The sequence below is a fragment of the Pan paniscus genome, chromosome 20 (genome assembly GCF_029289425.2).
Source record: "Pan paniscus chromosome 20, NHGRI_mPanPan1-v2.0_pri, whole genome shotgun sequence".
Lineage (NCBI taxonomy): Eukaryota > Metazoa > Chordata > Mammalia > Primates > Hominidae > Pan > Pan paniscus.
The window spans coordinates 64,173,897-64,200,833 of NC_073269.2; the positions used below are offsets into that span (position 1 = coordinate 64,173,897).

A 26,937-nucleotide genomic window follows, 5' to 3' on the forward strand; every position below is an offset into this window, starting at 1 on the left:
AGCCAGACATGGTGGCGGGTGCCTGTAGTCCCAGCTACTTGGGAGGCTGAGGCAGGAGAATGGCATGAACCTGGGAGGCGGAGCTTGCAGTGAGCCGAGATTGCACCACTGCACTCCAGCCTGGGCAACAGAGCGAGACTCCGTCTCAGGAAAAAAAAAAAAAAATCATAGCCACATCTATCTAATCTTATTGCTCATAGCTGTTAAATACCAAACCTGAATACGCAATTTTAGAAACGGAGCCTTCAATGCTTTTTGTTCCCAATGTTTCACAAGCAAATGGATGGAAATCAGAAGGCACACAGGGGAAGAGTATAATAAAAGCCCTAAGACAAGTTAAATGAAGTCCCCTGAAAATGACAGTGAAGCAGAGCAACCAAGAGATTGATTCATACAGCAAAGAGGACAAGACAGATTAATGCAAAGTTAACATCCTGTGGTGCCAAACCAGTTCTTAGCCAAGAGGGACTTTACTGAGAGGGGCCTCTAACTCTTAGGAAGGACTACATCTTAGGAAGGACTCTAACCTTCCTAAATTGGGCCTCAAACCCAGGGTCAGTCAAGCCTCCTTGCCTTTTCTTTTCTTTTCTTTTTTTTTTTGAGATGAAGTCTCACTCTGTTGCCCAGGCTGGAGTGCAGTGGTGCGATCTTGGCTCACTGCAACCTCTGCCTCCTGGGTTGAAGCAATTCTCTTGCCTCAGCCTCCCTAGTAGCTGGGATTACAGGTGTGTGCCACCACACCTGGCTGATTTGTGTATTTTTAGTAGAGATGGGGTTTCACCATGTTGGCCAGGCTGGTCTCGAACTCCTGGTCTCAGGCAATCCGCCCGCCTCGGCCTCCCAAAGTGCTGGAATTACAGGTGTGAGTCACCGCACCTGGCCACGTCCTTGCCTTTTATTGAGAGGAAACTTTAACCCTCTCTGTCTTAGGAGAGACTAACTCCCTAAGCTGGGCCTCTAACCCAATCTCATCCTTTACCCAGGTGCTCCACCACTTACCCAAAGTCGGCCAATTAGTGCTGCAGCCTATTTCCTCTGGGCCGGTGGGTTTCTTCAGTATCATCCCTTCAAGGTTCACCAGAAAGATGTTACCAGAAAGGGCGTCCCAATTCAGACCCCAAGAGAGGGTTCTTTGGATCTCACACAAGAAAGAATTCAGGGTGAGTCCACAGTGCAAAGAAAAGTAAATTTGTTAAGAGAGTAAAGTGATGACAGAATAGCCACTCCATAGACAGAGGAGGCTCTTCCCGAAAGTCAGAGGAGGAATGCGTCCACCCTAGGTACTTGTTTATACATAGTGTCAGGAATAACGCTCAAAATTTTAAGGAAATTGAACACTCGAACAAAGGATTTTTAGCAAAGAAATTTTACTTTTGCACAGAGGGGTGCCTCTTTGGCCAGTCGCCATGAGAGCGCACCTGAAACAAGGGGCACGAGAGCCTTTGAGCGAGCCACTTTTGTGAGCGAGACTCCATCTCAAAAAAAAAAAAAAAAAGAAAAGGAATTGGCAGAGATTTTAAAAAGGCTTATAAAGAAGGAGCCAAAATTCCAGTTTCTGATTGGTTGGTGTGGGCATTGATAAAGGCTGCTCTTGAGCCATTTCAAACAGATCACGAGACAGATTCAGATGAGGAAGACAAGTGTGTAAAAAACTAACTTCAGATTCTGAATGCGAGGAGCAAAAACCAGAGGAAATTAAGAAAGGGAAACTGAAAAGGGTATGTTTTACTAGCCCGTCAGCTCCACCTGCTGAATTAAGTGAATGGCCACCTCCTTTCCCTCCCCATAATGGGCGAGAAAATGAATTAGCTGTAAAATTTACTGCTCCTGTAGTTGCAACATTAAAGTCTGGAGCAATTGGTGGTGCTATACAAAATTCTATTCAAAAGGCTAGAGCTGAGGGAGACCTTGAAGCATGGCAATTTCCTGTTACTATCACCCAGCAAGGAGGGAAAAATATAGCTAGTTGGGCCACATTTTCTTTTAAGCTATTAATGGAATTTAAGCAAGCCATTAGTCAATATGGGCCAAATTCTCCTTTTGTACAAACTGTACTAAAAAATGTGGCTCTTGATAATAGATTGATAAAATATGACTGGGATACTTTAACAAAATCTGTTCTCACTCTATCTCAGTACTTACAGTTTAAAACCTGGTGGGCTGATGAAGCTCAAACTCAGGCAAGGGAAAAAACACAAGCACAGCCATCTGTGCCTGTTTCCTTTCAACAGTTAAAGGGAGTCAGTCCTAATTGGGGTCAATTAGAAAATCAAGCAGTAATGGAGAATGTTGCCATTGTTCAGTTATGCACTGTGTGCTTACGGGCATGTGACAGAATAAATGTTACAGGAGAAAAATATCCTTTTTTCAGTTCTGTCTGACAAGGACCTAAAGAACCATATACTGATTTTATTGCTCAGCTCCAGGAGGCTGTGAATAAGGCCATAACTGACAAAACAGCTCAAGATGTTGTAATACAGCTTCTTGCATATGAAAATGCTAATACAGAGTGTCAAAATGCTATTAGACCTATGAGAGGGAAGGCTCATTTGGCTGAATATATTAAGGCTTGTGATGGCATTGGGGGTAACTTACACAAGGCTACTCTTTTAGCTCAAGCTATGGCTGGATTAAAGGTGGAAAAAAATACGTCCCATTTTTCAGGCTCTTGCTTTAATTGTGGGCAATTTGGACACACAAAAAAGAATGTAGAAAAGGAAATCAAAAGGCAAAACTATTACCATCAATCAACAGAAAAGTCCCGATGTATACCCCCGGTATAAGAAAGGCAATCACTGGACAAAACAGTGTCATTCTAAATTTAGTAAAGATGGACAACCTCTTTTGGGAAAAGGGAAGAGGGGCACACCTCAGGCCCCTCAACAAACCAAGGCATATCCGCACAGTCAGTGCCCTTACAAACGTACAACAATTGTCCCCCACCACAGCAGGCAGTGCTGCCATATATCTCTGCAGCACAATTCCCATCTCCCTACTTCCTGGGGAGCCACCAAAGAAGGTCCCCATGGGTGTTAGGGGCCCTTTACCCTCAGAAAAAGTTGGTCTATTGCTTGGAAGGTCCAGCTTAAATTTAAAAGGTGTCACTGTACATAGAGGAATAATTGATTCTGATTATGCCAGAGAGATTCAACTAGTTGGTAGTTCCTCAACTCTGTGGTCTGTTTCCCCAGGAAAAAGAATTGCTCAGTTGTTGCTGTTACCTTATACAAAACTGGGAAACAGCACTGTAAAAAGAACAGGAGGCTTTGGTAGTACTAACTCAGCAGGAAAAGCTGTATATTTGGTTAATTGAATGTCTGATAAGAGACCTATTTGTACAGTAACCATCCAAGGAAAGGACTTTGAAGGGTTAGTAGATACTGGAGCTGATGTTTCTATTATTGCTTTAAATCAATGGCCCTGACACTGGCCCAAACAAAAGGCATCCATTGGTATTGTTGGAGTAGGAGCTGCTTCAGAAGTTTTTCAAAGTTCCTTAATTTTGCCATGTCTAGGGCTGGATGGCCAAGAAGGGACAATTCAACCTATTATTATAGCTATTCCTGTCAATTTATGGGGAAGGGGCATATTGCAACAATGGGGTGCTGAAATATCTATTCCTATGGATCAGTATAGTAATAACAGTAAACAAATGATGAGAAAAGTGGGATATCTCCCAGGAAAAGGATTAGGAAAGAATGAAAGTGACCAACCAGAACCTTTAGAACTAAAAGGGCGAACAGATCGAACCGCATTAGGGTATCATTTTTAGGAGCGGCTATTGCTGAGCCTCCAGCTCCCATTCCTCTTGTTTGGTTAACTGCCAAACCAGTTTGGGTGGAGCAATGGCCGCTGAAACAGGAAAAAACTGGAGGCTTTAAAAGAATTAGTACAGGAACAATTGCAAAAGGGACACATAGAGCCTACTTTCTCTCCTTGGAATTCTCCTGTTTGTTATTAAGAAAAAAATCAGACGGACGCGGTGGCTCATGCCTGTAATCCCAGCACTTGGGAGGCCGAGGCGGGTGGATGGCAAGGTCAAGAGATTGAGACTATCCTGGCTAACACAGTGAAACCCTGTCTCTACTAAAAATACAAACATTAGCCGGGTGTGGCGGCATGTGCCTGTAGTCCCAGCTGCTGGGGAGGCTGAGGCAGGAGAATGGCTGAACCAGGGAGGCGGAGCTTACAGTGAGCTGAGATCGTGCCACTGCACTCCAGCCTGGGTGACAGGGCCAGACTCTGTCTCAAAAAAAAAAAAAAAGAAAAAGAAAAAGAAAAAATCAGGTAACTGGAGAATGTTAACAGATTTAAGGGCTGTTAATGCTGTAATTCAACCCATGCGCTCACTGCAACCAGGGCTGCCCTCTCCAACAATGATTCCAAAATACTGGCCTCTAATATTGCTTATTTACCATTCCTTTAGCTACCCAAGATTATGAAAAATTTGCTTTTACTGTTCCCGCTATAAATAACAAAGAATCAGCGGATACCACTGGAAAGTACTCCCACAAGGCATGTTAAGTAGTCCAACTATTTGTCAAACTTATGTTGGAAAAGCTATTAAGCCAGTTAGAGAACAATTTTAAAAATGTTATATTATCAATTACATGGATGATATTTTATGTGCAGCTGACACTAGGGAGGAATTAACACTATGCTACAAACAGAAAAGTCTATAACTGCTGCAGGATTAATCATAGCCCCCCATAAAATCCAAACTTCTATTCCCTTTCAATATTTAGGAATGAAGGTAGAACAAAGTGCTACTAAGTCTCAAAAGGTTCAAATTCAAAGAGATAATTTAAAAACTTTAAATGACTTTCAAAAATTATTAGGAGACGTTAATTGGATTTGTCCAACTTTAGGCATTCCTACCTATGCTATGTCTCACCTTTTTTCTGCCTTACAAGGTGATTCTAACTTAAACAGTAAATGCTCCCTGTCCAAAGAGGCATTAGGGGAACTTCAATTACTTGAAGAAAAAATTCAACAAGCACAAGTGAAACGAATTAACCCTATGCAGCCATTACAGTTTTTAGTTTTTCCTACTAAACATTCACCTACAGGAGTTATTGTTCAACAGAATGATCTGGTTGAGTGGCTTTTTCTACCTCACAATACAACCAAAACGCTTACTCTGTATTCAGATCAAATTGCTGTACTAATAGGACAAGCAAGGCTGCACACAACAAAGTTAATGGGATATGATCCAAATCAAATTACAGTTCCAGTAAACAAACAACAAATTCAGCAAACTTACATTAATTCCCAGGAATGGCACGTTAATTTGGCAGGTTTTGTTGGCATTCTTGATAATCATTATCCTAAATCTAAGATATTTCCATTTCTAAAATTAACATCCTGGATATTGCCTTCTATTACTCAAAAAGCCCCTAATGAAGGGGCCATTACTGTTTTTACTGATGGGTCTAGTAATAGAAAAGCCTCATTTGTGGGACCGCAACAAGTTTTTCAAACTGACTTTGCTTCTGCTCAAAGGGCTGAACTTATTGCTGTAATTACAGTACTGAAAACTTTAAAAAAGCCAGTTAATATTGTTTCTGATTCAGCTTATGTGGTGCAAACCACACAAAATATTGATGAACAACTTAATCTTTTATTTCATTCTTTACAACAAGCAGTACAACAAAGACATTCCCCTTTCTATATTACTCATATGAGAGCACACACCAACCTCCCTGATCCTTTTAACTTAATCAAAGGGCGGATGCACTGGTTTCTGCAGCTTTTGCCGATGCACAAACGTTCCATTCCTTAACCCATCTTAATGCTGCAGGCCTCAGAAAAAGATACGGCTTATCCTGGAAGCAGGTTAAGGAGATTGTAAAACACTTTTCTGCCGGTGAAGTCCTGCATCTGCCACATCAGGGAGCAGGAGTTAACCCTAGAGGTCTATCTCCAAATTCCGTCTGTCAGATGGACATAACACACATTCCCACTTTTGGAAAATTGTCCTTTGTTCATGTTTCAGTAGATATTTATTCACATTTTATCTGGGCCACATATCAAACAGGGGAAGCTACAGCTCATGTTAAAAAACCTTTTTTTTGCTTTGCAGTTATGGGAATCCCAGAAAAAACCAAAACCGATAATGGCCCAGAGTATTGCAGCAAAGCCATGGCTGCATTTTTTTTTTTTTTTTTTTTTTTTTTTTTTTTGAGACGGAGTCTTGCTCTGTCGCCCAGGCTGGAGTGCAGTGGCCAATCTCGGTTCACTGCAAGCTCCGCCTCCCGGGTTCACGCCATTCTCCTGCCTCAGCCTCCTGAGTAGCTGGGACTACAGGCACCCGCCGCTGCGCCCGGCTAATTTTTTTTGTATTTTTAGTAGAGACGGGGTTTCACCGTGGTCTTGATCTCCTGACCTCGTGATCCGCCCGCCTTGGCCTCCCAAAGTGCTGGGATTACAGGTGTGAGCCACCGCGCCCAGCAGCCATGGCTGCATTTTAACAGCAGTGAAATATTACTCATACTACAAGTATTCCATATAACTCACAGGGACAAGAGATAGTTGAAAGAGCTCGTTGTTAACTTAAAAACTCAGTTACAAAAACAGAAAGAGGGAGACCAGGTATATAAAACCCTACATATACAATTACACCTCGCTTTATTAACATTAAATTTTTTAAATTTACAAAAGGATCAGCCCATGACAGCAGCTGAACAACACTTAACAGGACAAAAGGAAAATAAAAATGCCAGACAAGATATACAGTGGAGGGATGCACATACAAAGAGTTGGGGAAAAGGAAAAATAATTACATGGGGAAGAGGATTTGCTTCTGTCTCTCCAAGTGACAATCAGGTGCCTCTGTGGGTGCCCACCAAACATCTGAAGGTCTATCATGAGCCACACCAGGAAGAGAGGACTCTGGGAAGAGCCAGAACTCCCTATACGAGTGATGGCATGAATGAACATCTCAGAGACAAAGGAAAAGACCAAGAATACTCGCCAGGCAGACCCTCCAACATGGGGACAAATCAAGAAACTGGCACAGATGGCAGATGACAATCTGAGAGCACAGAACAAATCAAAAACAACTAGTAACCTAATGGTGGCTATGATGGTGGTACTTACTGTGGCGGTAAGCCTCCCTACTGTAAAAGCAACTCAAAATTTTACTTATTGGACTTATGTCCCATTTCCTCCTTTAATTAGGTCTGTGAGTTGGATGGACCCTATTATTGAGGTGTACAACAATGACAGAACCTCGATGCCTGAGCCCATAGATAACAGAGTGCCGATGCATCCTAATGAGGAAGGGATGAAAATGAATATATCAATAGGATATAAATATCCTCCAATATGCCTAGGACCTGCTGCTGGATGCTTACGAATTGGCACACAAGTATGGTTGGCAGTAATCCCTGGAAAAAATAAATCACAGGCTACTTTATATATGATTTCAGGGCAAAGTTTAAAATATAACCATTCCAGCCCTGAAACTCAGCAGTTCTGACCAGACAAACTCGAATGTAAACAAAATAGAGTTTGGTTTGAAGGTGTGGGTGCTTGGCATTGGGGAAATTGTGTAGCAAGTAAGGCTGGGGTGCTACAAAATAATTCCTATGGAATCGTCATTGATTGGTCCCCTAAGGGGATTTTTAAGAAAAATTGCACTGAAGGGCCTTCTTATAAAATAAGCTGATGGACTCATTGGAAAGAGAACCATACACAGTACATTCAGACGGAAGCTGATGTCCCTATTATATGGAGCCCTGGTGGCATTGTCACCCCTATTCCAAAAATGATATCTCCTGCCATAGGACAGGAACATTCAGGATTATGGAAATTAGCTATGGCTCAAAGTTCAATCAAAATTTGGGAGGGTAAATATAATAAGTATAAAGGGGAGGGAGGTAAATATAAATATGTTCTCTCTCTTCTTTCTAACAGGACCTTTTGGAATCAAAATTGTGTCCGACCACCTTTTATGTTAGCAGTAGGAAATATTACTCTTTTTTTTTTTTTTTTTTTGAGACGGAGTCTCGCTCTGTCCCCCAGGCTGGAGTGCAGTGGTGTGATCTAGGCCCACTGCACGCTCCGCCTCCCTGGTTCATGCCTTTCTCCTGCCTCAGCCTCCCGAGTAGCTGGGACTACAGGCGCCCACCACCATGCCCGGCTAATTTTTTGTGGCTTTTTATTTATTTATTTTTTTTAGTAGAGACGGAGTTTCACCGTGTTAGCCAGGATGGTCTTGATCTTCTGGCCTCGTGATCCGCCCGCCGCAGCCTCCCAAAGTGCTGGGATTACAGGTGTGAGCCACCCCGCCAGGCCGGAAATATTACTGTTGACATAAATACCCGTTTTATCACCTGCCAGGAATGTCACTTGTTTACTTGCATTAACGACATCTTGATAAAAATCAAACTATCTTGTTAATTAGAGCCAGAGAAGGAGTTTGGATCCCTGTGTCTCCAAATAGACCATGGGAGGCATCACCATCCATTCACATTATAACTGAGATCCTTACAAAACTCTTATCCCGTTCAAAAAGATTTATAGTTGCTCTTATATTTGCTATAATTGGCCTCATTGCAGTTACCACCACTGCTGCAGTAGCTAGTGTGGCTTTACACTCATCTGTGCAAACTGTCGAATTTGTTGATAAATGGAAAAAGAATTCTATGAAATTATGGAGCTCTCAGGCCCAAACAGATCAAAATATAGTTAGTCAAATTAATGATGTCCCTCAGACAGTAACTTGGATGGGGGATTGCATCATAAGTTTAGAAACTAGAATTCAAATGCAATGTGACTGGAATACATCCGATTTTTGCGTTACTCCTCATAGTTAGAATGAAACAGAACACCAATGGGAAATTAAATGCCATCTAGTGGGCAGAGAGGAAAATCTCACCCTTGATATTGTAAAAGTAAAAGAGCAGGTTTTTGAAGCCTCTCAGGCTCACTTAGCCCTGCTCCCTGGAACTGATATTTTCAGCGAGGCAGCCAATGGGTTGTCTGCAATCAATTCTCTTAAATGGATTAAGACCACTGGAAACTCTACACTTGTAGATTTTGTTCTAATAATTATGTGCTTGTGCTGTCTCCTTTTAATCTACAGATGCGGAAGCCGCTTCTGGAGAGAAAGCCGCTGCCAAGAACAAGCAATGATAGCTGTGGCGGTTTTGCAGGACAAAAAAGGGAAACATGTTGGCAGAAGAGCTGAGGCAGGGCTCGTTTTTCTGACATAATGTAAAAGAGTCTTGGAACATGTCCTGGGTCCAGGGTCTAAAACCCCTCATGACCTTTGGAACACCAAACTCTGTGCCAAAGGGTGGAAGGCTGCCCTGCCGCACTACAGTCTAAACCCAGGGTATAAAACCCCTTGTGGCTCGGAGAGAACCCAGGGCTCAGGGCATAAAACCCCCTGTAGCCTTTGGAGTGTGTCCAGACTCACTGGCCCCTTGCACTTTGTTCTCCCAAGATCATAAATTGATTGTATCTTGAATTAGAAGAACCTATTCTCCCTTATCTCAAGTAGCAGAGCATATGCTAAGCCATCACAGCTACACTTGATGCACCGCTTTCTACCCCCACGTCCGCACGTCCTCTCCACCTGCTTCTTTGTTTGATTACCAATAAATAGTGTGGGCTCCTAGAGCTCAGGGCCTTTGCAGCCTCCATACTGGCGTTGGCCCCTGAGACCCACCCTATGTACTCTTGTCTTGTCTCATTCCTTTGACTCTGCCAGACTTCATAGCCCCAGTGACCAGGTGTTGAGTCTGATCACCCCAACACTTTGCCTCCACCGGTCCCATGCCACCCTCGCTTTAAGCCCCTGCCTTTGAAAGCAGGTCATGTTCACTGAGATGCTGGACACTGCAGGTATCTGTCCCTGGGACAGCAGGGACCTCTGAAGCTTCTTTGTGGCCTGGTTTATACTTTTTTCCATCTTGTGGTTTTTCTAATGGACTTTCACGGATTTTGTAATCTCGTAACTTTCCAAGCTCCATCACTTCCTAAATCTTAAGAACTGTAATTGACAGTTTAAATTGAAGGTGCTGTTTGTAGACTTAATACCCAATGAAAGCCCAGGCATCGCCGGGAGTGGTGGCCCACGCCTGGAATCCCAGCACTTTGGGAGGCCAAGGCGGGCGGATCACCTGAGGTCGAGCGTTCCTGACTAGCTTGATCAACATGGAGAAACCTCGTCTCTACTAAAAATACAAAATTAGCCGGCTGTGATTGTGCATGCCTATAATCCTAGCTACTCGGGAAGCTGAGGCAGAACTGCTTGAACTCAGGGGGCAGAAGTTGTGGTGAGCCAAGAGTGTGCCATTGCACTCCAGCCTGGGCAACAAGAGTGAAACTCCGTCTCAAAAAAAAAAAAAAAAAAGCCCAGCCATCATGAAGAATCCTCGAATGTTCTCTGAAGAAAATGATGCTGGGGGCTGGGTGCAGTGGCTCATGCCTATAATCCCAGCACTTTGGGAGGTCAAGGCATGTGGATCACCTGAGGTCAGGAGTTCAAGTCCAGCCTGACCAACAGGGTGAAACCCTGTCACTACTAAAAATATAAAAAAGTAGCCAGGTGTGGTGGCGGGTGCCTGTAATCCCAGCTACTCTGGAGGTTGAGGCAGGAGAATCATTGGAACCTGGGAGGCGGAGGTTGCGGTAAGCCGAGATTTCACCATTGCACTCCAGCCTGGGCAATAAGAGTGAAACTGCGTCTCACACTTGATCTTAGCCAAAAGGCTGAGAAGCATTGAACCAAAGCCACCGCGCCCGGCTGGGAAAGTTCTTCTTTACAGATTTATAGTTCTTCTTTATAGATTCTTTCTTGCTAAGTGTTGAAAAGATAACTATAATCATCTAAAGAGGATTAATTCATCACTTAGGCAAAGTAGAGGTTAGCAAGAGGAAGTTACTTCTCTTAGAGTATGTGATTCAAAGGAAAAAATTGCTACATCAAATACACACCGACTGGCTAAACATTTCTAGGTATGTATCAATTTCTATGCCACTTTCAGATTCAACACAATGAGGAAATTACTGGTGTAATAAAAATAACAAACATTAGATTGATGAAGCACAGTAAAATAATTTCAAACAGGAAAGATGTATGAATCTTTTGTACAAAAAAATTTCAACATATAAGTTCCATACAAGCAGGAAGATTTAACTTCGTAAGAAAATTAACAAAAATTGTTTTAATTCAAGACAAGAGCCTGCAGAGACTAAAATTGCTTAGTACTGAAAGTTTTGCCTATATAAACTGTAGTTTATGAAGAAAAAAGTTTTGTTTTTTTTGAGGCAGGGCCTTGCTCTTTTGCCCAGGCTAGAGTGCAGTGGTACCATCTCAGCTGATTGCAACCTCCATTTCCGAGGAAGGCTCCTTAATTTCCCAATTATAAAGGTTTTGTGGGAACATAATTGGATGTAATAAAATAAAAATTTACACCACAAGAGACAGACACATACTCTTCAGGGTGTATGGTCATAATTTGTTTGAACGAGCCCTTTTAAACTTCTAGATATCATTGAAACTCCTATGTTGATTAAAAATCATCAAAGATCTTTCTAGTGAGAAGGATGAAAAATATTACTGAGAATGAAGTATCACTATTTCATGTATGTGCCTGTATGTACTTATATAACATGCTGTAATACAAGGTGACATTTAGAGGTTGAGACTGTTAACATCTGACTGTACCTTGCTATTTGTAATTTACAATCTTTTATTCACATTTCTCAAGTGCCATGCCTTTAGGTGCCTATACATCATGCTATCATAGGATTTCTAGGGATAAGCCAAGTGCGGTGGCAGATGCCTGTAATCCCAGCACTTTAGGAGGCCGAGGGGGGTGGATCATGAGGTCAGGAGTTTGAGACCAGCCTGGCTAACGTAGTGAAAGCCCATCTCTACTAAAAATACAAAAATTAGCTGGGCGTGGTGGAGGGAACCTATAGGCCCAGCTACTCGGGAGGCTGAGGCAAGAGAATCACTTGAACCTGGGAGGCGGAGGTTGCAGTGAGCCGAGACCATGCCATTGCACTTCAGTCTGGGTGACAGAGTGAGACTCTGTCTCAAAAAAAAAAAAAAAAAAAAAAAAAAAAAAAATTTAGGGATAATATCTAAGCCCATATAACCTGCTGTTATAAAAGGTAACATTTAGGGATTGAGATTTTTTTTTTTTTTTTTTTGAGACGGAGTCTCGCTCTGTCACCAGGCTGGAGTGCAGTGGTGCAATCTCGGCTCACTGCAACCTATGCCTCCCAGGTTTAACGAATTCTCCTGCCTCAGCCTCCTAAGCAGCTGGGACTACAGGCACCCACCACTATGCTTGGGTAATTTTTGTATTTTTAGTAGAGACAGGGTTTCACCATATTGTCCAGGGTGGTCTTGAACTCCTGACCTTGTAAGCCGCCCACCTCAGCCTCCCAAAGTGCTGGGATTACAGGCCTGAGCCAAAACACCCAGCTGAGATTCTTCATATAGCTGATTATCTTGCCATTTCTAACTTACAAGCTTTATCCACATTTCTTAACCTTTTGTTTCACTAAATGGGACAGGAAGTTTTAACTCTTGTATCCATGAAGCATCTTAGTAAAATAACAGATATTCCATTTGCAAATTATGCTCCCCCCAAAACACAAACACATATGTAAAAAATGTTATAAAGACATTAAGTGTCCACTCAATAACTTTGATTCAAACTGTCTTCATGTTCTTCACTTCACAAGATAAAGCTCTTAAAACGGACTTTGTGAGGTTCCATGTGTTTGGTCAGTCATGAGAGGAAGAATAATTCAGAGTGAGAGGAAACAGAGATTCTAGGCAGCCCTCAGGGAAGCTGAGGAGGTGGCACCCTGCCTCCGAGTCCCTCAGAATGTCCCATCTCCCTGTCAGTATCAGTGTCCCAGATAATCTTCTTCTGATTGGGACATTTCCCAATTTGGGAACAGTGGTTACTTGCCAAATTCACATTTACGGCCAAAACTGTGGCTGCAGTGTCGACATTCATGCAAGTGGGGAAATGGGCATGTGGCCCCTGAAAAAAGATTCTGGATTCCATAATCTCACCTTGCTGGCAAGAAACTACCGTTTCAGCAGAAAGTGCAATGACAGTGTCTGCACAGGGACTGGAGATTATCTCTAGAAAAGAGCTTGGAGTGAGGAAATTAGTTAATGTGGATGGATGACGTTACCCATGGAGAATGAAGTAAGTAGCTAGAAGACAAAAGCCTCAGAACACATAAATCTCAACGGGTACTGAGTAGAGGACTCGGAGCTCTGAGGTAACTGGAGCTCATGGCTATCCTGGAACTTGGATAACATAAAGTTCTTGTTTCTACAAAGTGTGTATCCTTTCCATATGTGAGAACTCTGAGGAAATACAAACTTGGAACAAAAGAAATAGTAAGGTAATCTTAGAAAGATGTTGAATAGAAAGCAAGCTACGGTGACATCTTAACTGTTTCACTGCCCAGCAATCTATACCTATTGTCACTTGGGGACACTTATGATTCCACATGAAGTGGATAACCAGCTCATAGTTCTTGTGGTACCGAAAACCAAGTATTTGGCCGGGCATGGTGTGGTGTACTCGTAATCTCAGCTCCTTGGGAGGCTGAGGTAGGAGAATCACTTGAACCTGGGAGGCCCAAGTTGCAGTGAGCCAAGACTGCACCACTGCACTCCAGCCTGGGTGACAGAATGAGACTCCGTTCCAACGCGAAGTCTCTTAAGACCAAGGAGAGCAGACATTCTGATGTTTCCCACATTGACAGCACTCATAAGGCCTTTCTCCAGTATGAACTCTCCTGTGTTTAACGAGACGGGATGCTTCAGCAAAGGATTTCCCGTATTCACTGTACTCATAAGGCCTTTCTCCTGTGGGAACTCTGATGATGAAGGAGGGTAGAGCTTCGCTGAAATGTTTTTCCACATTTGGTGCATTCATAAGGCCTTTCTCCAGTATGAATTCTCCTGTGTTTAATGAGACTGGAACATTCAGAAAAGGATTTTCCACATTCACTGCACTTGTAAGGCTTTTGTCCAGAATGAACTCTTTTATGAACATGAAGCGCAGAGCTGGAAAGAAATGATTTACCACATTCACTGCATTCATACGGCCTTTCTCCAGTGTGAATCCTCTGATGTATAGTCACGCAGTTCTTATTACCAAATAATTTCCCACATACCTCACACGCATATGGCCTTTCTCCAGTGTGAACTCTCTCATGAACGAGAAGATGATACTTCCTGTTAAATAATTTCCCACATTCCCTACAATTGTAAGGTCTTTCCCCAGTGTGAAGTCTCTGGTGTTCAGTGAGGTGGGATCTGTACCTAAATGATTTCCCACATTCCCTGCACTCATAGGGCCTTTCTCCAGTGTGACCTCGCTGATGTTGAACGAGGTTGCCCTTTTGACCAAAAGATTTCCCACATTCTCCACACTTGTAAGGCCTTTCTCCAGTGTGAACACGCTGATGGTTAATAAAGCAGAACTTCTGACGAAAAGATTTCCCACATTCCCCACAGTGATAAGCTCTCTCTCCAGTGTGACCTCGCTGATGTTGAATGAGGTTACCCTTTTGACCAAAAGATTTCCCATATTCTCTACACTCATAAGGCCCTTCTCCAGTGTGAACACGCTGATGGCTAATAAGGCTGCCCTTCTGACTAAAAGATTTCCCACACTCCCCACAGGGATAAGCTCTCTCTCCAGTGTGACCTCGCTGATGTTGAATGAGGTTACCCTTTTGATCAAAAGATTTCCCACATTCTCCACACTCATAAGGCCCTTCTCCAGTGTGAACACGCTGATGGCTAATAAGGCTGCCCTTCTGACTAAAAGATTTCCCGCACTCCTCACAGGGATAAGCTGTCTTTCCAGTGTGGACTCGCTGATGTTGAATAAGGCTGCTCTTTCGACTATAAGATTTCCCACACTCTCCACAATCATAAGGTCCTTTTCCAGTGTGATCTCGCTGATGATTACTGAAGCTGACATATCTGCTAAAGGATTTTCCACAATCACTGCACACATAACATCCATCTCTAGTGAAAAGTTTCTGGTGTGGAATAACTGAGTGTTTGGTGCTGAAGGCTTTTGTGCGTTTTCCACACCTGTAATTAGTTTTTCCCTCCTGAAAGGGTGGGCCATGCGTAGTTTCACTGTCTTTCTTCTCTACGGGGTAAGCGGCTTCTTCTTGGCACAATCCTGAACTGGGCAGAACGTCCTTCCCAAACTCGCGGAAGACAAATGGCTCCTGTGACACCCTGAGCTTACGTTTCTTTACAAACGATGCTTCTCTGACACTCTTTCTGTAGAATTTCTCTCCAATATGCTGCTTCTGGTGCTGATGAAGGTTTGCAGTGTCATCCAAGTTTTTTCCACATGCTCCACTCCTGTTCAGCTTCTGCTTGTGATGAGTTTCCTGGTGGTCAGCAAAGTGAAAAACATCCTCCAAGATGAGGCCACACATTTCACAGGGGTGAGCCTTCTTAGGAGAAACACCTGCCCTAGGAGTCCTGCTCTGAGACTCTCTTTGTACAGAAATTCTCTGCTTACAAGGTGCCTCCTCATCTTTTGATCCACACCAACAACCTGAGAGCAAGAAAATGCTGGTCAAGTGCAAAGTACCTCCGACGGGAAGGCACAGCCCACCCACAAGTACGTCTCACAAATTGAGGAATTAATCTATAGAAATATTTGCAGGAACACAATGTTGGCTTCAAGTTGAAGATGGGGCTGCTGGCCGGGCGCAGTGGCTCACGCCTGTAATCCCAGCACTTTGGGAGGCTGAGGCGGGTGGATCACCTGAGGTCAGAAGTTCAAGACCAGCGTGACCAACATGGTGAAACCCCATCTCTACTGAAAATACAAAAATTAGCTGGATGTGGTGGTGGGCGCCTGTAATCCCAGCCACTCGGGAGGCTGAGGCAGGAGAATCATTTGAACCCGGGAGGTGGAGGTTTGCATTGAGCCATGATCGCACCACTGCACTGCAGCCTGGATAACAGAGCGAGACTCCATCTCAAAACAATAATAATAATAATAATAATAATAATAATAATAAGAAGAAGAAGAAGAAGAAGAAGAAGAAGAAGAAGAAGAAGAAGAAGAATGAGCTGCCTAGCATTACTGGGCTATAAAGGTCACAGAATCCAGGAGGCCTCATGATGTAAAGAGCACAAGCATACAGGCAACACAGGAAGTAGAGGCAGGGTCCACAGCTCCTTCCTCTAAACACAAGTTGTGTACGGGACCTTATCTCCTAATGACATGTGAGTGCTATGTAGAAGCATATGGACTGGGCGCGGTGGCTCACGCCTGTAATCCCAGCACTTTGCAAGGCTGAGGCAAGTGGATAACCTGAGTTCAGTAGTTGGAGACGAGCCTGGCTAACACGGTGAAACCCTGTGTCTACTAAAAAAAGAAAAAATTAGCTAGGTGTGGTGGCGCAGGCCTGTAATCCCAGCTACTTGGGCGGCTGAGGCAGGAAAATCACTTCAACCTGGGAAGCAGAGGTTGCAATGAGCCAAGATTGTGCCATTGCACCCCAGCTTGGGCAACAAGAGCAAAACTCCATCTCAAAAAATATAAATATAGAAGCATATGTCAAGACCAAGAAAACATGAGTACAACACAGCAGAGGGTGGTCATGGATGGTTTAACCATGGGCATACACTTCCTAATACGTAATCGATACACCAATATCAGAGACAACTGCAGATGAAAGCACAAGAAAAATGGGTGAGATGTGAGTATTAGTGCTGGGGTGGATATCACAGTAGAAGTGAAAAGGTACAGAACTAACACATGTGAAACTCTCAACAATGGGGAGAAAAAGACAAATAGTGTGTGCCTACTCATATTGCCACAAAAATACTTGGCAAATATAAATGCTTTCTGGTATGATTTGGATAAACCCCTGAAGTCATGCCCTCCCCCAGCATGGCACTCCTGAGGGACAGGCTCCCTTTGAGCCTATCGTGATGAGCCTGAATTGAACCACATCTTGTCAAACACGGAGGACTCTCCATCTCACACCCAGTACATAGGACTGGATGATATAAGTATGAAGGGAGAGAGAGCAGAGATGAACACCCAACACTAGCTCAGGACAACTAAGCACCTGACAGCCCACAGGAGAGTAAGGTAAGTATTACAAAAGAATTCCTAAGCAGGGTCTTGCAAGAAGAGTCTATGGTCTATGTAGGTAGTGACAATGTCAATGAAGGCAATTCTTGGCACAGGGAGGCACAAAGCATTGTCAGATAGAGGAAGGAAGTGTTAATAGAACCTGGGCACACAAGAGCTACCGATTTGGACAGTCACCTGACAGCCAGAGAGCAGGCAAAGTGGATACACTTAGGTGCCTATTAGACTCCTGACTCTGACTCCTTCCCTGGGAGCCTGGAGCAAAGCAGGTGTTGGAGGTGCTTAAGGAGAGGAAAAGGCAATACACACACCTTACTTCTACCAACCACACAACTTACATAGAGAAGTGTAGAAGGAACCTGTGTCCAGGCTCCTTAAGTGAGAAAGACAGTCCTGTCAATGAAAAACAGGGGAACAGTAACACTAGCTCAGGTCACAAAGGTGAGCGTGAGCAACTTACCCAGCGAGGATATGAGAGCCAGGTTCTCTAGCATCACATCACGGTACAAGCACCTCTGAGCCTCACTAAGAAGACACCACTCCTCCTGGGAAAAGTTCACAGCCACATCTTCAAAGGTCACAGTGCCCTGCTATGATAGTGACAGATGAAACCACAAGCAGCCCCTCTGCTGAGGTACCACAACCCACCTCTCCCACACGCCCACCCTTGCCCATCCTCCTCCCAAGGTCCCCAACATAGTGTTGAAACTATGTCCACTAGTGCCTTTGTCTCTTCATGGGCCCACTGGTCAATTGCCATCAGCAATAAGCAGTAAGTGGACAAATAGGTATCCATGCTGAGGTCTTGACATAAAAAGGTCCATCCCCTTCTGAATAGCGATATCCAAGCTCATGTAAAGCCCAGGGCAGCTGCCTGAGCCCACTGGACAAACTCCCTCTCTAAATATACATCATTCTTTATACTGCAAAGACACATCCCCATGGCCACCCCTACCTGAGTTTTCCCTACCATCAGCCTCTCTCTGGCATCCCCACAAATAGAACTTTGTTTTTTGGGGGTTTTTTTGAGACATAGTCTAGCTCTGTCACCCAGGCTGGAGTGCAGTGGCATGATCTTGGCTCTTTGTAGCCTCCGCCTCCTGGGTTCAAGTGATTCTCGTGCCCCAGCCTCCCAGGTAGCCGGGATTACAGCCACGCACCACTATACCCGGCTAATTTTTGTATTTTTTTTTTGGTAGAGAGGGGGTTTCACCACGTTGGCCAGGCTGGTCTTGAACTCCTGGTCTCAAGTGATCCACCCGCCTTGGCCTCCAAAAGTGAGATTACAGGGGTGGGTCACTGCACCCAGCCCCCACAAATAAAACTATTTCACAAGATGAAGAGGGTATAACGGCCCATGATTCCCTTGGGAATATGCAATGGTTTGTTTCCATAACTCTGCTGGTAGGGATGGAATTGAAACCCACCACAAAATATAACAACCTGGAACCCTGCCTTATCACCTTGATAAAACGGGCTGTTAGGCTAGGATACATTATTCAAGAGAGCAGAGTGGGAATGAGATTTGTACTCACACCTTTTAAGGTTGTCCCACTTTCACAAGATGTCAAAGTGACACATCATATTGGGCCTTCAATTCTGGCCTTATACCAAAATGTGGGTAAGCATCCAGACTATGCTTGACAAATACAAATAGGATCCAATATTAACACAGAATTTCCATGGTTTACAATAGCAGTGGTAATCCCAAATCATCCTGTGAACGTCTCCCGGAATGACTCCATAGCCACACAGAACCACATATGGCTTCAGATATCCATGGACCTATTTCACTTTTGTGCTGCACCAGCTGAGACCTCAGCTGTAGCAACCCTCCTCTGTCCATCTAATGCTGTTTAAAGCCCAGCCCCTGGATTTGTGAACCAAACCACATCTACTATCACAGATGAGCATATTTTTCACTGCCCATATGCACCAGGCTGAATGAAACTCCCCAGGCACTCCCAAAGTCATCTCAAAACGTTTATGAGTCCAGACAGTGATAAATAGTTACAACTTGGCACCAACTCAGGCATAAGTGTCATCTTCCTTACTCCTATGCTTCTGCATGCATCTATCTCGTCTATTCTCTCCTCGGATGTCTATGTCCCCTTCCAAACTCTACTGTCTGATACATCCTGCCATGATGGTCACTCACACCCTGTCAGGTGTTTAAGAAGCCCAATAACATCACTCAGGGACGTAAGTAAGAGATCCACTCCTCAGCCTGTAGTCACACCTTCCTGGCCCCTGAAAAGATTTACCACCAAAATCTGAAGCATGTCCTCCTAAATGGACCCATAACTAACGTACTGAAGTTCACCCATTAGCTTTCATATATTGGATGTCTCCAGTATCAACACCCTCCCAGATACCCCATCCTGTATGTCTAGTTATCCATTTGATGCCACCATTTATTGGTCACTGACTCTTCATATGGCCAAATCAACACTCTTGATATCCACAGTCAATATTATGTCAATACCAACTTCATGTCAGCTGATGCAGCGTCCATGGTTACAGCTGCTAAGATCAAAAACCTTGGGCTCATGCCTGATTCCTCTTTCATGCCCTTACCATCCACATTAGAAAACCTAGCTGTCTGTCAGGCATGATGGCTCATGTCTGTAATCCCAGCATTTTGGGAGGCTGAGGCAGGCGAATCACCTGAGGTCATGAGTTCGAGACCAGTCTGGCCAGTATGATGAAACCCCGTTTCTACTAAAAATACAAAAATTAGCTGGGCGTGGTGGCAAGCACCTGTAATCCCAGCTACCTTGGAGGCTGAGGCAGGAGAATCGCTTGAACCCGGGAGGCAGAGGTTCCAGTGAGCCAAGATTGCACCATTGCACTCCAGCCTGGGCAACAAGACCGAAACTCCACAAAAAAAAAAAAAAAAAAAAAAAAAAGACAGACAGAAAGAAAACCTAGCTGTCTCTTTACAAAAAGTGAATCCTGTATCCAGACTCATGTGATTTGCCACGTATCTGATCCACTAACCCTCACCTGGATTATGGCAGGAGCCTTATCTCTGACATTTCTTCCTCTTCCCTCAACCCATAGTGTGTGCACCAAGGTCCAACCAGATGAAGCCGGTAGCCAGTAGAACTGTGGTAATATCACCTTCTGACTTTGATCCTTTTTATCTCTAAGCATTTCACAACCTGGTAGCAAATCCTGGGTTAATCTTACAAGAGTGTTTACACTGGCTGACAGAAATGGGCATACTTGCATATAACCTGCCATGGCCTCAGTATCCTGGCTTTAGAGATTCTCCAGGGTCCTCGGATCAAAGGACTGAAAAAATGGCACTTAAGAGTCCCAGCACACCACAAGCTAGAGAACCTGTGGATGGGGTCAGGACCAATGAGGGGATTGAACACCCTCCACTTCCCTGTGTGGGTTCCCTAAGTGCTTCTGCAGCCAGGAGTGCCTGAGGGGAGAGGCAGACATTACAAATATGTCACGGGATTTGATAAGCTCAGGACTCCCTGAACCCTTTCTTGTCCCTGGAGCCAGGTGGCACTCAGGCTGGTTGTCTGACCTGCTTGTCTCAGTGCAAAATGTCATCTCTACCACCTATGTGAGCTACAAAAAGGATTCAACCTCCCAAGACCCCAAAGTCTTCATCCTCTCTGCGATATTCTTCCTTTGAATGTCCTGTGGGAAACCTTAAAAGCCTGGATTTGGATCATGTCCGTCCTTTATTCAAAACTCTCCATGGCTTCTAGCGTCCTCACCTTGAATGCACAGCCCTTGGCCTGCTTACTCTTCCAGGGAGAGCTCCACCTCACACTTTGTTCCAGACAGGTTCCATCCTCACGGCTCCGTCCATCTCCAGGCCATTGCCTGCGCCCCTCCCTGTGCTTGTTGCTCTCCCCACCGCATCCCACGGGTGTCAGAAACAGGTGAAACCGGCTTTGCAAAATTATAACTGAGGAAATTATGACAGTGAAAGAAATCAGACCTAACCGACTCCATCTTGCTTTTAACCTTTAAGCTGTCCTTGTTCATTCCTGGGCACAGGCTGAATTAACTTAGGGAAGGAATTCAGTTCATGGTTTCACTCTGAAACAAAATTGATAATAGCCCTTTCCTGAAAAGACCCCCTTCTTGCCTGGAGAACAGCCTGCCTTTGTAGGACTAACGAATTAGCTACAACGTTAGAAATTACCGTTTAGGGGTCATGCCGCTTCTGACTCCAAGAGTCTGAACCTCCCCAAGTTGCTCCTGAAGATAAATCACTATTGTAAAACCTAAGATCAGTGCTTGAGGTATTTTGCAGATCCTGCACTAGATGGATCAGCTGACAACACACAGACCGGTAATCTGGGTCAATCAGTTCTGCCATCCCACCCACAACAGAAAACAGCATGAAAAACTCACTTCAACCCTCTATAAATCCATCTCCAACCTGACCGTTCAGCACTCCCCACTTCCCAAGCCCCTACCCGCCAAATTAATTTTGAAAACTCTGATCCCGGAATGCTAATAGAGACTGATTTGAGTAATAATAAAACTCCTGTCTCCAGAACAGCCTGACGGCTCTGCGTCAATTACTATTTCTCCACTGCAATTCCCCAGTCTTCATAAATCGGCTCTGTCTAGGCAGCTGGCAAGGTGAACCCACTGGACAGTTACACAGGGACCCCTCCTGCGAGCGCCTCAGTGTCCCTACGCCGGGTACCGGCTACAGACCCGTGAGCAGGAGCCGCTCCCTCGCTGGTTTAGGACCTGGGTGACGATGGGGTGACCTGAGGGCACAGAAGGCGCCACAATTACCTGAGTCGGGCGCCTCGGCGCAGCCGCTGCCATCGGACTACTTGGGGAAGCACGGCCCGGGAGCAGTGGTCGCCGTCACGGGGCTGCAGAGCCGCCTCTGGGCACCGAGGACGATTCCTCTCCACCTTCTAGGTTCAGTCACCGCGGTCCCACCCAGCACTCAGGGGCCACAAACTGGGGAAACACCCGCGTCACCGATACACAGCCGCTACTAGAGACCCCGGAAGTCTTGGCCTTACGTTACGTGCACACGTGGAAATGCCTTCTTTCCGAGTGCTCATTGGCTCTGACCGGCTGTCGTTTAACGCAGAGCTTTCTGGGTAATGTAGTTCCCCACTTTCCATGGCGCTAAAGAGGGCGATACCCAGAGTCCGTCTGCAGGAAAAGCCCGCCATCAGGTCAGGGGTTCTCCTTAAAAAGCGCACCCTTCTGGCCGGGCGCAGTGGCTCAAGCCTGTAATCTCAGCACTTTGGGAGGCGGAGGTGGGCGGATCACGAAGTCAGGAGATGGAGACCATCCTGGCTAACACGGTGAAACCCCGTGTCTACTAAAAATTCAAAAAAAAAAAAAAAGTTAGCTGGGCGTGGTGGCGGGCGCCTATAGTCACAGCTACTCTGGAGGCTGAGGCTGGAGGAGAATGGCGTGAACCTGGGAGGCGGAGCTTGCAGTGAGCTGGGATCGCGCCACTGCACTCCAGCCTGCGCGACAGAGCAAGACTCTGTCTCAAAAAAAAAAAAAAAAAAAAAAAAACGGCGCCTTTCTAGGGCAGAGGAGGGGTCTCACCTAGCCTTAGAAGCCATATTGAGATTCCTGGAGACTAGTGTCTGTAACTAATCACTCAAGAATCTGGAAAAATACTGTTTCAGATTTCGGGGAGCTCAAGGTAAATAATAGGGAGCTCAAGCTGAAACTATTATTTAGGATTCTCCCAAAGGCTAAAAATCCAAATTACCACACTGTTTGAAACAGTCGTTCAGTCGCAAAATACCTGCACTGGAAGCAGAGGCTGATAAGCGTTGTTGTGTTATAATGTGTCTGAAGGCCCTCAGAAGCCTTAGAGTGCCTAAGGCAAATGAAGGAAGTTAGGGATGTGCTCCCCTACAGCAGGAGTGCAAAGCTGAATCTCTGTGATTCCTACAGAAAACAACTCTCCTGCTGATAGAATCTGTGAAAGGAAAATCTTGTGGCCTCAAAATTACTTAGCTAAAGGGAAAAGTCAATCTGGGAACTGCTCAGGGCAAACTTGCCTCCCATTCTATTCAAAGTCTTCCCTCTCCTCACTGAGATAGATGCCTATTCTGATTGCCTCCTTTGGAAGGACTTATCAGAAATTAAAAAGAATCCAACTATTTGTCTCTCTACCTGTCTACCTGTGACCTGGAAGTCCCCTCCCTGCTTCGAGTTGTTCCCGCCTTTCTGGTCGGAACCAATGTACTTCTTACTTATATTCACTGATGTCTCATGTCCCCCTAAAATGTATAAAACCAACCTGTACCCCAACCACCATGGGCCCATGTCATCAGGACTTCCTAAGGCTGTGTCATGGGCATGTGTCCTCAACCTTGGCAAAATAAATTTTTGTTTTATGAGACGGAGTCTCGCCCTTTGGTCAGGCTCCAGTGCAGTGGCGCGATCTCGGCTCACTGCAACCTCTGCCTCTCAGGTTCAAGTGATTCTCCTGCCTCAGCCTCCCGAGTAGCTGGGAGTACAGGCACGTGGCATCACGCCAATTTTTGTAGTTTCAGTACAGACGGGGGTTTCACCTTGTTTAGGATGGTCTCGATCTCCCTCGTGATCCGCCTGCCTCACCCTCCAATGTGTTGGGGTTACAGGCATGAGTCACCACGCCTGGCCAGCAAAATAAACTTTTTAAATTAACTGAGACCTGTCTCAAATTTGGGGGGTTCACAAATCATTATAGCATTCAATTAATTGAACAACACTTTTTCCCACTTAGTATCCTTTACTTGATATTCTAACTTACATTCAACTCCTTTTAGTAATTTGACATCAGTCTTATAAAGAACAATAAGGCTGGGCACGGTGGCTCACGTCTGTAATCCTCGCACTTTGGGAGGCCGAGGCAGGCGGATCACCAGTTCAGGAGATCGAGACCATCCTGGCTAACATGGTGAAACCCCGTCTCTACTAAAAATACAAAAAAAAATTAGCCGGGTGTGGTGGCACACGCCTGTAGTCCCAGCTACTCGGGAGGCTAAGGCAGGAGAATCGCTTGAACCCGGGAGGCAGAGGTTGCTGTGAGCTGAGATCCCACCATTGCACTGCAGCCTGGCGACAGAGCGAGACTCTCTCAAACAAAGAAACAAAAAACAATAAAATAAATGGTATCTTGGTAGTAGTGATGGCTACAGTCTGTAAAAAGTAAAGTACAGGTTCCTCTTCAAAGACTTTCCTCCCATCTAATTAGGAATAAATAGTAACTTCTCTTAGAAGCAAAATTTATTCAAAGACCTGTGCTAACATTCTTAAATATCTTCTAGCCGTAATAAAAAAAATCCATGTACTTTATGTTCTTAGCTCCCACAATTTAGCCTAAATATTTGCCCTGGCATGTTTACACTGGTCCAAGCAAGCATTGTCATAGCCTGTTCCTCTTATTTGAAGGTGTTTTTGCCTTTCTTAGCATTCCACAATTCCTCCTTCGTTTTCCTCTTGCCTTTGCCTCTTTTAAAAATGTTCTAAGTTGCTAGTCAATCAGGACAAATACAGAATGTGAATTTGTATTTAGCCAGTGGAAACCGGACACAGCAGTAAGGTGGATGCGTCAGGCAGGTTATAAATGACCCTGTCTCCTTTGTTCAGTGTAATCTCACAGCAAAACTGCTGGCGAGTATACCGTTTCTGCAGAAAGTAAAAATGGCCTTGCTGAGGAAATTAAATTTATGTTCAAGTGCTATTTCTTTCTTTTTTTTTTTTTTTTTTGAGACGGAGTTTCGCTCTTGTTGCCCAGGCTGGAGAGCAATGGCGCGATCTTGGCTCACCACAACCTCCATCTCCCAGGTTCAAGTGATTCTCCTGCCTCAGTCTCCTGAGTAGCTAGGATTACAGGCATGCGCCACCATGCCCAGCTAATTTTGTATTTTTAGTAGAGATGGGGTCTCTCCATGTTGGTCAGGCTGGTCTTGAACTCCTGACCTCAGGTGATCCTCCCACCTCGGCCTCCCAAAGTGCTGGGATTATAGGCATGAGCCACCGCGCCCGGCCAAGTCAAGTGCTATTTCTTTACGGCACTAAAGAACAAGCATTTCAAACAGTAAAGTTGGTGCTCTCCATCTGTTCATACTGGGCATTTGTAAAAGCCATGAGTTCATGTCATTGATGGGAAGTGATTATCATTGATTTGAGAGGAGGGAGTGTTCTGCATGAAAAATTAATATTACATAAGAGAAACAGTTGTAAATTGCAAGATACAAAAGCCTATTAATACTGACTAGGTAGGCTGGGCGTGGTGGCTCACGCCTGTAATCCCAGCACTTTGGGAGGCCGAGGTGGGCAGATCACAAGGTCAGGAGATCGAGACCATCCTGGCTAAGACGGTGAAACCCCGTCTCTACTAAAAATACAAATAATTAGCCAGGCCTGGTGGCGGGTGCCTGTAGTCCCAGCTACAGGGGAGGCTGAGGCAGGAGAAATGCGTGAATCCAGGAGACGGAGCTTGGAGTGAGCGGAGATCACGCCACTGCACTCCAGCCTAGGCATCTCAAAAAAAAAAAATTAGCCAGGCGTGGTAGCAAGTGCCTGTAGTCCCAGCTACTTGGGAGGCTGAGACAGAAGAACTGCTTGAACCTGGGAGGCAGAGGTTGTAGTGAGCCTAGATCGTGCAATTGCACTACAGCCTGGGCGACAGAGCGAGACTCCGTCTCCCTCCCGCTCCCCCAAAAATATAAAAAGCAAAAAACAAGAAAACATTGACTAGGTAATTATTAAACAGTTTTGACAGAAGTGGGTCTATGGAAACATCAGTAGATGGTGAAAAAGCTTAGGATCTAAGAGAAATGTTAGCACCAATGTCCAAGAGATTAAATTATGCTCAGCACATAATTGGAATGGTCAGTCTGATGGTTTTGGCTTTAAAATGAGATTCTTCTTCTTCTTCTTTTTTTTTTTTTTGAGACAGAGTCTCACTCTGTCACCCAGGCTGGAGTGCAGTGGTGCGATCTCAGCTCACTGCAACCTCCGCCTCCTGGGTTCAAGCGATTCGCCTACCGGATGTGGTGGCTCATGCCTGTAATTCTAGCCCTTTGGGGGGCTGAGGCGGGTGGCTCGCCTGAGGTCAGGAGTTCAAGACCAGCCTGGCCAACATGGTGAAACCCTGTCTCTACTAAAAATACAAAAATTAGCTGGGTATGGTTATGGTGGCGCACGCCTGTAATCCCAGCTACCTGGGAGGTTGAGGCAAGAGAATCACTTGAACCCAGGAGTCAGAGGTTGCAGTGAGCAGAGGTTGCACCACTGCACTCCAGCCTGGGTGACAGAGTGAGACTATGTCTCAAAAAAATAAATAAATACATAAAAAGATGCCTCAGCCTCCAGAGTAGATGGGATTACAGACATCCACCACCACGCCCAGCAAATTTTTGGATTTTTAGAAGAGACGAGGTTTCACCATGTTGGCAAGGCTGGTATCGAACTCCTGACCTCAGGCGATCCACCTGCCTTGGCCTACCAAATGCTGGGATTACAGGCGTTAGCCACCATGCCTGGTCAATCCCCTTTGAATTAAGTTGGTTCATACAAACCTCCATCCAACCTCATGGCATGATAGGTAATTTTCTCACAACGGAATACTTGTTTTCTGAAAGGAGTTGTTTATAGGTTAAGCAAAACCAATTTAAGAGCTTTCAGCAAAGTAATATGAAAAGCTTCTGTTAATTTCGCCAGGTGAGAGACAGGGTCTTACTCTGCTGTCTAGGATAGAGTGCAATGGGGCAATCATGGCCCACTGTAACCTCAAATCCCTGGGCTCAAATGATCCTCCCACCTCAGTCTCCCA

At 44.8% G+C, this 26,937-nt stretch overlaps 2 protein-coding genes and 1 long non-coding RNA gene across 8 annotated transcripts in view; 1 reads left to right on the forward strand and 2 right to left on the reverse strand.

The window, feature by feature from the left end:
- Window positions 1–9,210, forward strand: part of LOC134729649 (uncharacterized) — an 88,691-nt gene extending 79,481 nt beyond the window's left edge. The window contains exons 3-4 of the long non-coding RNA XR_010110948.1: window positions 8,183–8,276; window positions 9,089–9,210. This is a non-coding gene — a long non-coding RNA (uncharacterized LOC134729649). The remainder of the gene's footprint in view (window positions 1–8,182; window positions 8,277–9,088) is intronic.
- Window positions 1–22,062, reverse strand: part of LOC100967321 (zinc finger protein 814) — a 51,827-nt gene extending 29,765 nt beyond the window's left edge. Inside the window, exons 1-3 of one of the 3 annotated variants that reach the window (XM_034945885.3) lie at window positions 21,924–22,062; window positions 17,602–17,728; window positions 6,611–15,584 (exon numbers count right to left, since the gene is read on the reverse strand). In XM_034945885.3, coding sequence (XP_034801776.2) covers window positions 13,846–15,584; window positions 17,602–17,728; window positions 21,924–21,956 — 1,899 coding nt within the window. In that variant the 5' untranslated portion in view covers window positions 21,957–22,062 and the 3' untranslated portion in view covers window positions 6,611–13,845. Of the gene's footprint in view, window positions 1–6,610; window positions 15,585–17,601; window positions 17,732–21,923 lie in introns of those variants that run through there. The other 2 variants (XM_034945884.3, XM_034945883.3) reach the window with 2 other exon arrangements.
- LOC117977046 (zinc finger protein 418) overlaps window positions 1–26,937 on the reverse strand; it is a 70,598-nt gene that overhangs the window by 29,765 nt on the left and 13,896 nt on the right. For all 4 annotated transcript variants that reach the window (XM_034945894.3, XM_063600674.1, XM_034945896.3 and 1 more), the window contains one exon: window positions 21,924–22,470. The gene's annotated coding sequence lies outside the window, so the exon portion shown is untranslated. The remainder of the gene's footprint in view (window positions 1–21,923; window positions 22,471–26,937) is intronic.